Below are 17,086 nucleotides of genomic sequence, written 5' to 3' on the forward strand. Positions count from 1 at the left end.
CTGATTGGCTGGGCATTGTGACAGTCACAAAGCCACCTCCCTTCCTCCCCTCTTATCTGGCTGGGCAGAGTGCTGATTGGCTGGGCATTGTGACAGTCACAAAGCCACCTCCCTTCCTCCCCTCTTATCTGGCTGGGCAGAGTGCTGATTGGCTGGCCCTTGTAGCAAATACAAAGCCATGCCACTTCCTCCCAAATCTAGTGTTTATTCTTTTTTTTAAATGAAAATAAAAATCAAAGCCTGCCTAGAGTCCCCACCCCCTCAAAACACAGCTTCAAGGATAAGTTTATGTGTCATTAGAAGAGCAAAGATCTGGGGAGCAGAGCCCACCTCCAGAATAAGAACAAAAAAGGCACTCAATCCTGGACAGTGATTTTTCAACCAGTGTGCCGTGGCACCTTGGGGTGCCTTAAATGATGCCGTGGGCAACACTGGCCTCTGTCCCTCTTTCCCTCCTCTGATGCCCTCTCGCATCTCTGCCTCCCCAAGGCTTGCACAGCTGTTTGTTGCAGCAGCCCTGGCTGCAAGCTCCCCAGGCGAATAGTGCCTCTGGGGCTGACCAGGGGGTGCTTCCCAGTCCCCTGTGGGGCAGTGTGAGGAGGCACCTCTCTTTGGGGCAGCTCAAAGACCAGGGGCAGCAGCTGCGGCTGCCCAGAGTACTCACAAGGAGAGGGGAGAAGAGAGGAGGCTGAGGGGACCCTCCACAAGGGATGGGTGAGGGGCTGCCGACTCTACAGACAAGGGGTGACATAACTGGACTCCTGAGCCCCACAGGGCTGCCGCAGAAAGAATGTAGTCAGTCAAGGGAGCCGGGGACCCCAAAAGGTTGAAAAACTCTGCTGTAGGAAGTACATCTGTACACTCCTACAGTTGGGGGTAAAGCCAGGACAAACCTAGAATGCAGGCTGCAATGATGTAACTGAGCATTATCTATGTATTTCCCCCCCTGAGGCAATAATTAGGGCTTTCTGCAGATGACTTGACAACTTTGATGCACTGTGGGGTTCTATTATTTAAGTCCCCTAAAACACTTAGCTTCTCCTGCAATTGTTGTGACATACTCTGTTGCTGGGAGAAGCTATTTTCCACTACGCGTATTTTATAAAAGCAGTGCTTAGGCAAGTGCATTGTGTGGAGCTGGCAGCACCGCCTGTTGGTAGCCATTATGGGATGTGCCTGCAAAGGAAAAGAAGAATAAAGGAGATGAAAGAAAGGCAACCAGAACAACCCGGCATCTCAGTTAATAATTTATCATCAAAAGAAGTTCAGGAGCAGAACACAGCTCAGAGTAAATTTTTTTAAAAAAAAAGTCCGAAAAGAGCATGCAACGTTTATTAGATAGACTTCCTCCGCAGCTGGGAGTGCTCCCGGCAGCCGGGACTATTGGACGACAGAGTGCTCCTGGGGGAAGACAAGCCAGTGTGGTCTTTACCGCCCAGGGAGACTTCCATGATTTTGTAAGAAATGGAATTGTAATATACAAGGTTGGTGTGGCAGTTGAAGGCCTCTGGTTGGGAAGGAACTGGGCTCCTGCTCAGCCGCGGCCGGTAGCACAGGCAGTTGCAGAAGGAAGGGACTCTTGTGGTGGAGCCTGAGGACTTGCCCCTCTGCCTCCCGGCCTCTTCTTGCATCAACGGCAAGAGGTTCATCTGACTTGTCCCGTCTTCGATGGGGAGCAGGAGGTCGTCCCTGCCCTGGTTCTCCTCCCGGTTGATGTAATTCTTGGCCCTCCTCAGAGACGCCCTTTCCTCTTCGTCCCGCCGCTCGTCTTCCGAGTTCATAATCAAAAAACGAAAGACGACCAGGTTCAGGAAAGCCCCGATCACCGTCAAGCCCACCAGGATGTACATGAAGCTGAAGGCGACGTAAGGGGGCTTCTTCTGCAAAGCTTCGTGCTTCTGCAGGGCCACAAAGTCTCCAAACCCAATGGTGGTCAAGGTTATGAAGCAGTAATAAAAAGCATGGAAGAAAGTCCAGCCTTCAAAATAGGAGAAGGCGACTGCTCCGATCCCCAGCGTCCCCATGCAGGAGAGGAAGCCCACCACGACCATGTTCTTCATGGAGACGGTTGGCTGCCTCATTCCCAGGCACCTCTTTATTTTCTTCAGCACCATTCGGACCAGGATGTTCATGCGCTCGCCAAGGCTTTGGAACATCACCAGGGTGAGGGGAATGCCGAGGATCGCATAGAACATGCAGAAAACTTTGCCAGCATCCGTTCCAGGCGCGGCATGTCCATAACCTGTGGCAAAAGAAGAGAAAACGTAAGCATTTCTCTAGATCGCATATTAATGCAATGGAGAACCATGTCAACACAATCCTATGTCACAGAATTCTTACCCCCCCCCCCCAAAATGTTTTATTTAGTCCATTCCTCCAAGGAGCACAGGATGAAACACAGAAGCCCATTTTTGATCTCACAACACCCTGAGAGACAGCGAGTGGCCCAAACATACCCAGAAAGCTTCCTGGATGAATACAGGGACCTGAACCCAGGTCTCATGAATCCAGTTCTGTCTCTTTTCTCTGATTTTGGGGGGCATTATTGTTGCTAAAGGTCATTTTTAATTGGTTCTGCGATTCTAATCCATTTTAATTTGTATGTTGCCCAGAGAACTCAGGTTATCAGGTGACCCAAAATATGAAAAAAGTAAATACATTTGCTTTGATTGCATTATAGAGGTTCTCAAACACATGTCCAAATTATCAGTCTGATGACCCCACATGTCCTAATTTTCAGCAGTTTTTTCATATCACCCACTAGAATCACTTCTAATTTAATCAAGTGTAAGCTTCACTTGGTGTGCTTCAGTTAGTATTGCCTTTGATGCGCATCATCATTGAATGAAACAACTGCTCCAGGAGATAAGGTGAGCCATAGGGAAACTTGAGACTGCAGAAGGGGGAAATGTTAATGTTTGCCCATCGTCAAGAGCAGCTTCGTGGGCCCCATTTTCAAAACAGTCAGATAAACAAGGAGAGAGGACCATACCAAGGTAGCTGCAATAAGCCCAACAGCTCCACAATTCCTCATGGCAGTAGTTCAGCTGTGCAAGCCTAATGGAAGTTGGTAACCTCTGCAATACACAGAGGAATAAGTAATTGGAAGGACCATAATTACACAACTTGCTGTAACTGTTGTGAACAGAAGAGCTATCAAAAGCCATATTCTAGTCCCAGCAAATACAAATTCTATCATTTAAGCCTGTTTACAGTCCACGAGATTAGCCCATCGAACCAAACAGCTTCTAAGTAACCGATCAAAATACTGACTCATTAAAGAGCAATCATCTATTGCTGTTGCCATTTTGCTGAATTATTGGATAGAAGATGTATGTTTAATAGTAATCGACCGTTTCTTTTATTCTGAGGATTTTTGATGCAATTTCCATTGAGCTTCCAACAGATTGTTTTAGATCTCATAAACTTGCCTTGGACACTCTTTAGTGGAAATACAGATGACAGACTTTAAAAGGTTTAAATCATCCCTGATGTAAATAAGGTTTAAATCATCCCTGGGGAATCTATGACACATCATAGCATATTCCAGTATATGAAAATATTTCTGATCCTGTACTTTAATTCCTTCTGCCCTCGTAGCATCTAACAATTCATTAAAAGCTGAAATAGGAAAACAGCAAAAAGTAGTAGAGCAAATAAGTCTCTCCCTCTCGAATGCTGTGAAAGAGCCAGATTTTTGCTGCTCGTCAAAAGACAAGCAGGGACAAGGCCAGGTGGGCCTCTTTGGAGGGAAAGAGAATGCCACAAACAAGGATCAAATGTTGTGTATCCACCTGCCATTCCTCACGCAGCCATCTCATACCTTTCTAATGTAAGCACCTGCCAAACTTCAGATGATGGAGGGTAACAAGAGCTCCACCTCTTGATGTTGACCTTAATTCCCACATACGTTAGCAAACCATATACCCATGTAGGGAAAATGCTATGTAGGGAAAATGCCATAACATAGCTGTCAAATATATGATGCTAGACAAAGGCTAAGTCCAGAAAATGGTTTAAAGCAGCCTTTCCCTATCCTGGTACACTCCAGTTTTCTTGGATGACAATTCCCATCTACTGCAGCTTGCATGGTCAATGGTCATGGATGACAGAAGTTGTAGTGCAAAACATTTGGGGTGGCCTAGTCCAAAAGAATGAAGGGCCTCTGCAAGGCAAGGGTGTCTAACTATCAGCCCCAACCATATCGTTAGGTTACAACTCCCATCAGCCCCAATCCACATGGTCAATGGTCAGGAATGATGGGAGTTGTAGTGAGATGGCCACACGTCAGGCACACCTGCTATAGACTGCCTGGATGGAAGCCCACCTAGAAACCACATGCAAGTTGTTTTGAGTTCAGAGGATGAGTGTGGAATAGGTGTAATAATAGGAGTGGTGCACTTGGCCCCACATAGTATCCCTCCTGCATCTGTTGCCATGGTGACCTAGTAATCACCAGGCAGTTTGTCTGGAGGAAGACAAACCATGAAACCAGGTTCAGATGACAAAGCCAAAACATGGCTTGGCTCACAGCAGTGCAGGAGCCCGCACTTTCAAACAATGCCGTAGTTTGGCTTAGCATTATGTGCAAACCAGCTCACTGGGCCAATGTTTTCATTGAGCAGTCAACCATGGCCCCAAGATCTGTGAAGTCTCACCACCAACACAGACCTCAGTTATTTATTTACAATATTTATTCATTGCCTTTTGAAGCTCATCAGAGGACAACCAAGCCAATATACAGTCACTAAAAATATGTGCATTTGGAATTTGGAGCCCAGTGTGTATTGCTTTACACTTACATTAAACATTGCCTGCCATTTTGTTGCCCGCTCACCCAGGTTCGGAAAGATCCTTTTGGAATGCTTGTAGTTTTTCCCACCACTACCCTGTCATCTGCAGACTTGGCCACTTTAATGTTAACGGTTAACCCCCAACTTAAGACCATTTAGGATTATTAAAAAAAAACAAACAAACCTTGGTCGCAATAGAGATCCTTGGAGGACCCCAATTCTTACAGCCCTCAATTAATGGACCTGTCCATTTGCTCCTACTCTCTTCTTCCTTTTTTTAAAGCCACTTACCAATCCATAAAAGGCCCCATCCTCTTATCCCATGAAAACAACATTTACTCAGGAGCCACTTCCCCTTGCCTCATGGCAAGAGGACAAAAGGCTGCATGCTGATGTTGAGAGCATCATGCACAGCCAATGGGAGCGACATAAACGCCACAGCAATATGACAACAGCATGGCTTGCCCATGTATTATTCCAGACGTCTGCTGGTCCAAAGCCACCAGGACACTCTCCTGTTCCTTCTGGTTTACCTCGCCCCTTGTGGGAAAGTGCCATCATTGATGCTAGCTGTACTTTGCAAAGAACAGGCAGTTCAAGATGAACGTCCTGGATACAGGCAACGTAGACAGTATTTATATTTGCAGCAAATGGAGCAATTGCTTTTATAATGGGATGAGAGGGGGAGCTGCTATTGAACAATTGTTGTCCTTTCTTATGGCAATGTCTAAAGGGTTCTTTCTCCACTGAGGATCAATAAAGAACTTCATAGTTGCTCATTAAAATGAGTATTCAGGACACTACCGGTAGCTCCCCAGACAGTGAATGGCATGATTGTCAGTGACCCAAAAATGCCAGGGAAAGAACAGGGACAGGTCTGCCTGCTGAGTTGTTTGCTCCCTGCAGTAAGCACCCATAGGTGCTTGTCTTCATACCCTTAACTCTTCACCGGCTACTAGCCATAATGGCTATATTCCACTTGCACTGTTGGAGGCATTGTGCCTCTGAATACTAGTTGCTAGGAATTGCAGGTGAGAAGAGTGCTGGTGTGCTCATCTCCATCTTCGCAGGCTTCCCACAGATATCCCACTAGATATCTACTTGGCCATTGTGTGAACAGCAGGGATTGTCTGGAGTTCTTACATACTGACACCACATAATGCAGAGGCGAGGAACCTGCGCCTCTATAGATGTTGTTGGACTCCCATTGGGCCAGCGGTCAGAGATTACGAGAGTTAGGTGTCGGTGCAGAAATGCTAGTGGTGCAGTAGAAAATGCAATAAGTGTGAGCATGAGAGGATCTTGGTTGCTTTTAATGTGGCTTTATAACTGCCAAACCATGTGGACACTTGGTTTTATATGGTGGCAATTTATGCTCATCACTCAAGAAGCAAAAGTGTCCTCAGATTCACTTGATCATTATGTACTGGTATTGATATGCTTGAAGAGGGTTGGATATCTGCTGAATGGGCAGTGCTAGGTCTGAAGCAGGCATCCCCAAACTGCGGCCCTCCAGATGTTTTGGCCTACAACTCCCATGATCCCTCGCTAACAGGACCAGTGGTCTGGGATGATGGGAATTGTAGTACAAAACATCTGGAGGGCCGCAGTTTGGGGGTGCCTGGTCTGAAGCTTGGCTGAGAAATCATGTACCGTGTTTCTCATATTATAAGACACGTCTTATATTTATTTTTTCCTCAAAAAACACACACTATGGCTTATTTTCAAGGGATGTCTTATTTTTTTCCTCCTCCTCCTGCCGCGGCCGGCATTGCTGCTGCACCCATCACTATGTCTTATTTTCGGGGTATGGCTTATATTCCTTGAATGCTTAAAAATCCTGCTATGGCTTATTTTATGGGTATGTCTTAAAATATGAGAAACAGGGTATTTTGCCCAGAAAACACTACCCCCAATTTCAGGTGAGAAAAAGCTGGCTGTGGCTACACGGTACTGGAGACAAAGCACTCAGTACATTCTTGCAGGTGCCCTTCACTGTAGTTGCTCCATGAAGCCCAGGTTGAAATTTGACCCTGCTGATGCCCAGCCCATGTGGACTGAAAATAGCTCAAGGTCTCCTGGAATACCCACTGATCAATTTTTGCCAGAACATTTAAAGCTTGTTGGAAGTTGGCTTCTTGCTAAGAATGATAGACTAGATGGAACTTGAGCTGGTCCAGCAAGGAACATGTTATATTCTTAAAACGAGAATGTTCTACTCATGAGGTCTTTCAACATGTTTGGAAATGACATTAAGCCAGATGCGTGGAGAGTGTGCAAGATGGCACACACTGCTGCCATTCCTGATCTCCTGGGCATTCAAGGGCTCTCTATGCACAGTCTACACATGCACAACCTGAGCACACGAAGGGTGCCCCTCCCTACTGCATGAACCTTACAAAATGTAGGTTACAGATCACACTATGGAAAAATGCATACAACCTGCATGTACATATATTGGTTCACACACCGAGCCAATGAAGGGATGGAAGTTCAGAATCAACTTCCCTTCTGCACCTTTCAGCCCAGCATGTTTAACTCTGGTGTAAAAATGGCTAGGTTGACTAGGTTGATACAGGTTAAGTCTTTACTGATTGCAAAGATGAACCCCTGCATTGTACATTTAACACACATCAGTGGACCGCGATGGGGATCTGGGGAGGTGGAGAAAGGGGTCAAATTGAGCAAGGCAGAAACAAGCCCACGCCGATTCCTGGTCCAGGAGTGGGAAACCTGTGGCCTTCCAGATGTTGCTGGACTGGACTCCAACTCCCATCGTCCCTGGCCATTGACCATACTGGATGGGGTTGATGGGAGTTGGAGTCCAAGGACTTCCACAGGCTCTCCTGTGCCTGCCCTGGAGAGTGACAGAAGAGATAGCCCGGCGCACGGTTGCTTTGGGGATCGCCCTGAGTGGGAAGGAGCATCACGCCGCGCACTCACCGATGGTGGTGATGACCGTGATGGCGAAATAGAAGGAGCCGGCGAACCTCCACTGCGTGCCGGCTCGGTGCGTCTCGGCCCGCAGCGCCAAGCGCTCGAACTCGCGGTAGTCCTCGGCGGTGAAGCGGTACTTCCTCCGCAGGCCGCTGCGCTTCTGCTCCAGGAGGCGCTTGTGGCCGATCTCGGCCTCCGACTCGAGCGCATCGAAGACGGCGGCGCCCACCAGCAGGTAGGAGAAGACGCACACGATCAGCGACAGCGTGCGCAGGTTCTGCCGCTTCATGGCGAGGGAGGCCGGCCGGCCGGGCGCCGCTGCCCCGGGTACAGCGCATCAGCCGGGGGGGCGCCGCCGCCGCATGGCACCGCGGCGCGCACCAACGAGCAGCCCCGGGGAGCTGCCGGCCTCCGCGGGCGACGGCCTCCTCGGAGCCCGGGGCATTCGCTGCACAGCCTCTCCCCGGAGCCCGCCCACTCCAGCTCCCGTCCCGCTCACATCAAGGGTCGCTTCTCGTCGCGCAAGTGGCGGCTACCGGGAGCGCCTCTCCCCTCCGGAGCCCCGGTTCCCGCGAGGCACCGGAGGCGGCTCCGTTCGTCCTCAGCGCCTCGGTGCAGCTCCCTCCTTGCGCCGATCGCAGCCACGCAGCTCCGGAGGCGATGAAGAGAAGCCGACGATGGTCCCGCCGCTGCTCCCCGCGTGCTCCCGCCGCAGGGACTCGCCGAACCCGGCCACGCCTCCGCTTGCAGCGAGGAGGAGGGGCTGGCGGCGCCCGAGGCTGGCGCGCGGTGACGGGCCACACCTACCTACAGCGCGCCCAAGGAGGAGGGCGAGCGCTCTCTGCTCTGCTTGCTCCGGCAACCGGATCGGTACTCTTCCCAGTACGGCTGCTCTCTGAACGACCCTCTCGCCTTCTGCTCGTTTGCGCGATGCTTTTGCAGCGGGGATTTAAGGCTGTCGATTCAGGACGAGGACAAGCCCAGAAACGGGATAAGATCCTAAGAACAGCCTTTTGCTGCTTCCTAAAAGGATGCAAGAGGACCAGACCAAGAGCTCATCCTGTTCTCAGAGCCAGATCATAGAATCATAGAATTGTAGAGTTGGAATGGACCCGAGTGTCATCTAGCCAACCCTCTGCAATCCATGACAGATGGCTATCCAACCTCCGCTGGAAAACTTCCAAGGAAGGAGAGTCCACCACCACCTCTCGAGGGAGACTGTTCCACCTCTGGGAAACCTGGAAGGAGGACTTCCATTTGTCTCTCAGTTTGTGATGCCCAGCATGCTGCCTCAAACAAAGGAGGTGGAACAGAGCCATTGCTGTTAGTCGCTATGGATCACATTCTCTGTGCCTTTGGTTAATACTCCTTTAAAGGCATCCAGAATTCTTGCCCTCATGAATGACGTCTTGTGGATAGCTCAGTTGGTTAGAGCTTGGTGTTGCTGGTAACACCAAGGCTGCAGTTTTGATGCCCATATGGAAAAGGCGCACATTCCTGCCTTGCAGGGGGCTGGACTAGATGATCCTCAGGATCCCTTCCAACTCTACAGCTCTATGCTTCTATGCCCTTGGGTCCCTTCTAATGTTGTGACCTTTTCCCACAGGGAGAGTTGCTGTGACCCCTTGACCATTTTGGTTTTCCCCTTTCTTACACTTTTCCAGGTTTGCAATATCCTTTTCAAGGTGAGGCAACCAGAATGATGCGCAGTATTCCAAGTCTGGTCTCACCCTAAGAATATGAGAAGAGCCCTGCTTGGATCAGGCAAATGGCCCATCTAGGCAACACTGTGTTATCAAAGTACCGTTCTTAACCAGATGCATGTGGGAAGTCCAAAAGCAGCAGCTCAGTGCAACAGCAGTCTCCCACTTGTGATTCCTATCAACCAGAAAATAAATTTGCACAACACATTGTGGATACTGGCAGTTTATTATAAACCCCTTTCCTAATGATTGCTGTCATGAAATTAACCTTTTCCACTGCTGCCACTCACAGGGTCAACATCAGCAGTGGACTATCCTAGTCAGTCATGGGTGGTTCATGCCCCATTAGTATATATATTAAATTAAGGGTTGTTGTTGTTTTGCTCCAATGTGCATTGTTTTACATTTGTTTACATCGATTTGCACTTGCCATTTTCCTACCAATTCACTCAGTCTGGAGTTCTTTGCAATCCCTTTCTCAGTTTTAACCACCTCGAACAATTTTGTATTGTCAACAAATTGGCTACCTCACTGTTCACCTCTTAACTCTGAATTATTTCCGAACAAGTTAAAAAGCACAGGCCCAAATGTCAGTCCTTTGGGGACACCACTTCTACACCCACCCACGGACAGAACTGTTCATTTATTCCTACTCTCCACTTCCTATTTCTTAACCAGGCCGTGGAGGGAAGGACCTGGCCTCTTCACCCTGCTGCTGAACTCGCTCAACTGCTGAACTCACTTGTTACCTTGATGCTTTGTCACTGGGATTGACAGACTCCATCAGCTGGGGGCCCCCTCTTGCTTATGGAATGGACTCCTTCACTCAATTGTTTTTAAGTTTATAACCCTAGCTAGCTTTCTCCAGCTGCTAAGGCAACCAATTAGATCAGGAGGTTCTTGTTTGAAAAGCACAAGGAGGTGTGTGTCTCAACAACAGGGCTCACACAAATTCCAGTCAGTAGGAGTTTGATCAGAAGAGATAGTGCTTCTGTCAGTATCTTTTTTTAGCCCTATGCAGGTGTTCTGATCATGTGCAAAACCTATACATCAGCAGAGATGTGCATGCTATTTTAGGAAACAATAACATTGCATAAATACAACTAACAGAAAATACAGTTTACCCACTAGAATGGGTAGGATAGCTCCAACTACATCCTGAAGTAAGTGAACTGATGCTCACATCACCATCTAAAGAGTTGCCCCACTTCCATGAGTTCTGAAGGAAATCAGCCCTGAGTGCTCACTGGAAGGACAGATCCTGAAGCTGAGGCTCCAATACTTTGGCCACCTCATGAGAAGAGAAGACTCCCTGGAAAAGACCCTGATGCTGGGAAAGATTGAGGGCACTAGGAGAAGGGGACGACAGAGGATGAGATGGGTGGACAGTGTTCTCGAAGCTACCAACATGAGTCTAACCAAACTGCGGGAGGCAGTGGAAGACAGGAGTGCCTGGCATGCTCCGGTCCATGGGGTCACGAAGAGTCGGACACAACTAAACGACTAAACAACAAAAACAACACTTCCATAAGACCATTAAGTCCAGAGTCTAAATTTACCTAACTGCATCATTGAATCCACTAAATAAATTAGGGTTGGGCACACAATCCTCTCACTTCTTATGTGACAAGTTTTTCTCCAGTTATTGTCACATAAGGCCTGGGGAAATGTGAGTTTGTCTGTACTATGGTACAAAGCTTACTCTGCATTTCATTGATATATCAAACTGAGTGGCATCTAATGATTTTAATCCAGTAGTGAAGTTATCAAATGCTATACTAGACTTATCGAAAGCTATACTAGAATGGGACCGCACTGCTTAACATGCACTGTTGAAAAAGGTGCTAATTTGATTCATTTGAATCAAAGCCAAGATGGTGTCAGTATAAATTTAGCTCCCAGCTATTCTTGCTGATAGATAGCCCACTATTGTCCACACGCTTCTCCCACTCCCAAGCAAGGCTGCTAAGAGGTTGAAGGGTTCCCCAGCACAAAAGGACGCAGGTGGCGCTGTGGTCTAAACCACTGAGCCTCTTGGGTTTGCCGATTGGAAGGTCAGCGGTTCGACAACGGGGTGGGCTCCCATTGCTCTGTCTCAGCTCCTGCCAACCTAGCAGTTCAAAAGCACACCAGCACAACTAGATAAATAGGTATCGCTGTGGCAGGAAGGTAAATGGCATTTCTGTGCGCTCTGGGTTCCATCACAGTGTTCCGTTGCGCCAGAAGCGGTTTGGTCATGCTGGCCACATGACCTGGAAAGCTGTTTGCAGACTAATGCCAGCTCCCTCGGCCTGAAGCAAGATGAGCACCACACCCCATAGTCGCCTTTGAGTGGACTTAACTGTCCAGGGGTCCTTTACCTTTACCTTTTTACCTTACCCCAGCACAATCCACCGTGTGGTTAGACCATACGTTCACCGTGTTTGATATCTCAGAATGCGAGGGTTGGTAACTTCTAGATTGATTTTCCCTGCAGTTCCATTTCTGTTGTTTTATAAACCATAACAGAGCAAGCAGATGGCTAGCCCTGGAAGAGAGAGTGGGGCGGGGGAGGGGGGGACAGCCACTCTCTTCCATTTTTAAATACAGGGGGTTAAAAACCACCGTGTCTTCATGCACAAAGAAAAAAAAGAAAAAGTAACCTTCAGAACAACATTTTGATATATTAATATATTTGATATACTGTATTGATATATTAGCAGCAAATCCCATGACATTCAGGACTTTTAATTATTATTTTAATGTAGAATGTCTGAATTTCAGTGACACCCCTCCTCACATGCACACACTGGATGTATGAAGGTTGCCACATACGCTCAAAGGGCAATGAGCTCTGGCCCTGTCCTGAGGTCATGCACCTGTCCCCAGTGTTCTCAGGTGTGGGTACAGAGGGGGAAATAACACCTATGACCATGGCAGATATGGGAGAAATCATAGAAACGGAGAGTTGGAAGGGACCACAAGGGTCATCTAGTCCAAGCGCCTGTAATGCAAGAATCTTTTACACAATGTGGGGCTTGAACCCATGACCCTGAGATTAAGAGACTCATGGTGTTCCGACTGAGCTATCCCTTATGTGTGTGTCCATGATCACCACTATTTAAAATCAAATCAACAAATCCATGCTTGAGCCACTGTAGGTGCACCTAAAGGATTTTCAGGGCTTACTGTCTAACTGCACCTATAGAGTAGCATTTAGCTCAGGCATAGAGAAAGCATGAGTAGCAGAGGTAGGGAGACTAACAAGGCCATCGTGAGCGGCATCTGATTGGACAGCAGCTGCCCCTTTTCAATGCCACGTCTTTATTCTCCCGCGTGGAGGCAGAAGCAGAGTCAGGAAAAGAGAGGCCTTTAGCTATCATGGGTTCCATGGACAGTGTTGTAGCACTTTGAGTCCTGGTCCAGTTCAGCGTGCCTCCGTGGAGGAGGAAAGGAGTTCAAGCGACACCGGCTGTCCTCAGAGAAAAGAACTTTTATTTTTGCTAAGCAAGCAGAGCAAAAAGGAGATGCGTAATCTTTCACAAGCAAGCAAGCGCACACAGAGGGGCTGCAATCCTTTATACCCTATTTCCCTCTTATCTTTTACTTCAGGCTGTATATTGTTCATGGAAGGAATATTATCAGCTCATGTTTGGTACATCAAAAGGCTCATAGCCCTGACTTACTGTAACTGCTTTATCCTGGTTGTGCAGCTATTTTGGGAGGGTGAATACATGCCGGTCTTGCCCACAGCTGAAGGCTATCTACCTCCTTCAGTGTTGGGCTAGAGGAGGAATTGAACTTGAGTACGGTAGATGGGGTTGGAAGATGATGGGAATGGTGGATGTGACATGTGACTCCTCTGTGTTTTCAGCAGCAGCAGCAGCAGCTTGTCTTAATGCAGGGGTGTCAAACTCAAATTCATCGGGGGCCACAACAGCAGTTTGGTCACCCTCAAAGGGCCGGTTGTATCTGTAGGACTATGTGTCCACTCTTTATTATCATAAATTATTGTCACTGCATTCAATTATTACTGTTTTTTGTAATAATGTAAGTAATAACTAGCTCTGAAAGCAGAAACATAGTCAGAATAATGGCAAGTAGATATTCAAATGTACAATTATTGTACAGTTTATTGAAAAATGATTTTTGGTAACTGCACTGGGTGGTGGAGGCTCGCTAGGGTTTCATGCAGGACCTTTGCAGAACTACTAGTACCTGGAGATGCTGGGGTCCTTCTGCATGCAGGACAGATGTTCTGCCAGTGAGCCACCACCCTTCACCAAAGGGACTGGCTGAGGTTGACTCACTGGAGCTGCTCTCCTGGTTCCAGGGTTTAAGGGCCAGAAGTATAAAGCAGCATCCTATGTTTCTGAGGAGAGGGAGGGGAGGGGAGGGAGGAAGGAAGGAAGGAAGAAAAGAGGGAGTGGGAGGGAGAGAGGAAGGAAGGAAGGAAAGAGGGGAGAGAAAGAAGAGTAGGAAATAAGGAAGGGAATAAAGAAGGAAAGAAAAAGAAAGAGGGAGAGAAGACAGAGATAAAGAAGGAAGGAAGGAGAGGGAAAGAAAGAATAAGAACGAGAGAGAGGAAGAAAGAAAGGGAAGGGGGGGTCGCCGCCTTGATTCAGCGCCAGAAAAGAGCACGAAGGGACCCAGGGGCAAAAAGCATTTCCCGTGCAGCGTGAGGCAGCGGGTGTCCGTTTTAGGAGAAGTGCGTAAAGCCTCAGAGTTGCACATTCGTGAGGCTGAGCCACTGCTGAGCTCACGTTCATGAGGCTGAGCCGCGGCAGGAGGAGGAGGAGGAGAGGCAAGAGGAGGAAGAGGAGGAGGAGGCTTGGCGGGTCGGTGCCCGGCAGCTCCGTGCGGAGAGTCCCGAGCCTCTGGGACGCAGCAGTGCTCTGTAGCACTTTGAATCCTCCTCCTCCTCCACGCGGCGCTGCTGGGTGCTTCAGCAGCAGCAGCAGCCGTTTCCAGGCGCCGAGCCGTGGCAGGAGGAGGAGGATTCAAAGTGCTACAGAGCACTGCTGCGTCACAGAGGCTCGGGACTCTCCGTGCGGCGCTGCCGGGCGCTGACCCGGAAAGCTGCCTCCTCCTTCTCCTGCTGTGGCTCGGGGCGCTCCACGCAGCGCTGCTCCGGCCGCCTTTCTACCCCCCCCCCGGCCCCAGCTGTTTGTCGGCGCTTTGTCGGTGCGGCGATTCAGCAGCAAGGTCCCGCTGCTGGGTCCCGCTGGCTGGGGCGCTCGGCGGGCCACATGACGAGGTCTGGCGGGCCGGATTTGGCCCCCGGGCCTTGTGTTTGACACCTGTGTCTTAATGAGACAAACAGAGGGGATTTAATTGTGCAGGAAGGAATATATAAGTCGCTGCAGAGAGAGAGAGAGAGAGAGAGAGAGAGAGAGAGAGAGAGAGAGAGAGAGAGAGAGAGAGAGAGGATAGGATCGGATCGCGTCTCTCACCTAAGGCTTTTGAATTTAGCAGAGCTTTCATATCTGCATCTGAAATGCACACACACACCCCTGCCAACTGACAAGCATAGGCAGGGGAAGAAAGGAGGCTGAGCTCCTTCCCTTAGTGAGGCCAAAACTGGAATTTAGTTCCATCCCCAGATTGCATAGTCTTGCAAGATGGGAAAGGGAGCTTTCGGTATCTCCACACAAACTCCAATTTTGGATTTTTTTTATTCCTGTTGAAAACCAGCTCAAAGATGCCTGCAAAACATCATCGGTCAAGTCCTGAGCTGATGACAGATGCTGATTCAGGACACCCACGCACTCACCGGGATCAGCAAACAAGTCCCAGAGCCAGGCATCATCTGCATACAGAAAACACCCCCACTAACTTGGAAGGCTTTAAAAGGATTGGACATATTAATTACAATCTGTGGCCTTTTAAACTGTGCGTGGGGTGGGTCTTGCTTTCGTTTGTTATTATGGTGTGTATTTTTGCGTTTTTATATTGCAAACTGCCCTGTAATCTTTGGGTGAAGGGTGGTATAGATATGCAATAATAAGAAATAAAGAAACACTAGGTTATCAATTGCCCATTGCTGTAAACTGCTTGGGCTATGCTTAGGGGTTTCCCACAGGCTTCTGGTTGGCCAGTGTGAGAACAGGATGCTGAACTAGATGGGTCATTGACAGGCTGCTCTTAAGTTCTTCGCATTAAGTAGCATGGGAGATAAGATTGGATTTAGTTACAGGTAGGTAGCCGTGTTGGTCTGAGTCGAAACAAAATAAAAAATTCCTTCAGTAGCACCTTGAAGACCAACTAAGTTTTTATTTTGGTATGAGCTTTCGTGTGCATGCACACTTCGTCAGATACACTGAAACAGAATCCACCAGACCCTTATGTATATTCAGAGGGTGGGGGTGGGGGTGATGGGAATGGGTGATGGGCTGATAGGAGTGGTAAAGATTGGATTTGTTAGTTTCCATGGAACACACTCAAGCAGTTTCACATGACAAGCATCGGCAATAAAAAAAAACACATATACACATAGGTAGATCTTTGTTGGATATTGCACACTCTAGGCCTGTTATAATAACTTGGTTAGGAACCCTGGAAGCTGCCTAATACTGAGTCAGACCATTGGTCCCTTTCGCTCACCTGGACTTGAACCTGGGACCACCCGCAGACGCTCTACCACTAAGTGACAAGCCGGCCCCAGAGTGCTTGAGGGTGTTCTCTGTTTCTTGAACAGCTTTGCTGGCAGATTTCTATAGATCAAGCTGCTGTAAAAGGTACACAAGCAGGCCCGCTCAAAGGGGTTTTTTGCCTGGTCAGTTGGCAACCCTACATCGAAAGTGCACACACCAACCCACTGCAGAGGGTTGGACTAGATCAGTGTTTCTCAACCAGTGTGCCTCCAGATGTTTTGGGACTACAACTCCCATCATTCCTGACCACTGGTCTTGCTAGCTAGGGATGATGGGAGTTGTAGTCCCAAAACATCTGGAGGCACACTGGTTGAGAAACACTGGACTAGATGATCCTCAGGGACCCTTCCAGCTCTACAGTTCTATTATTCTTTCTCTCTTGGTGCCCCAGAACGCTTGAAGTGGTATGCTCAGACACTCTGAGAGTTCAGAAGCTGAAATAAGGGCCCTCCACTTATAGCACCACTTTCTCTCAGCAAAGATCACTACCTGTACATTTAACCCTTCACTTTAAAATGCATTTATTTAAAATATTTCTATCCTTTTTTGGGGGGAAGCCTCTGATGATGATGGTAAAGATGATGATGATGATGATATAAAAAGATTAAAATCAAAAAATTAAGCAAATGTAATAAAACAACCTCAGAATAAAAACAATGGGGGGAATTAGATTAAGGAAAATCTCCCTGGCATTGTTTAAAGCTGGGAATTCTGAAGCCCTCTAAAGCCTACACCTACTTCGAAAACACACCTACTTTGCAACCTTGGTGGAATCTGCACACATATAAAAACCGTTCTGAAAATCTCTTTTTTAAAAAAGTGTTGAATTTTCCATAAGGCTCACCCTCACTATCTAGTGTCGTCACACTGTATATTGCACTTAAAACACACTTAAAACGTTTTATTTGCAGCTGACTCCCAAATCTCTCAGTTGTCACCCATCTAGAGAGTTCTGTTGCTGGCAGACCAAGCTTGTTCCTCCCTCAATACCCTGAAAATTGTACTGGATCCTGGCTAGTAA

At 48.1% G+C, this 17,086-nt stretch overlaps 1 protein-coding gene across 1 annotated transcript; it reads right to left on the bottom strand.

Moving 5' to 3' along the window:
* Positions 1 to 943: 943 nt before the first annotated feature.
* KCNK15 (potassium two pore domain channel subfamily K member 15) lies at positions 944 to 8,508 on the bottom strand. The gene is made up of 2 exons (XM_035123031.2): positions 7,737 to 8,508; positions 944 to 2,242 (listed from the first exon to the last, which is right to left on the bottom strand). The coding sequence occupies exons 1-2, from the start codon at positions 8,017 to 8,019 to the stop codon at positions 1,335 to 1,337; spliced, it is 1,191 nt and encodes a 396-aa protein (XP_034978922.1). The 5' UTR covers positions 8,020 to 8,508; the 3' UTR covers positions 944 to 1,334.
* Between the last annotated feature and the right edge of the window lie 8,578 nt (positions 8,509 to 17,086).

This window comes from Zootoca vivipara, chromosome 7 (genome assembly GCF_963506605.1).
Source record: "Zootoca vivipara chromosome 7, rZooViv1.1, whole genome shotgun sequence".
NCBI classification, from domain to species: Eukaryota; Metazoa; Chordata; class Lepidosauria; order Squamata; family Lacertidae; genus Zootoca; species Zootoca vivipara.

Bases quoted from the DNA above. Each gene is read 5' to 3' on its own strand.
- KCNK15 (XM_035123031.2), bottom strand. From the start codon at position 8,019: ATGAAGCGGCAGAACCTGCGCACGCTGTCGCTGATCGTGTGCGTCTTC. The intron at 2,243-7,736 runs GTGAGTGCGCGG...CTTTTGCCACAG, and splicing joins CACGGTCATCACCACCATCG to GTTATGGACATGCCGCGCCT.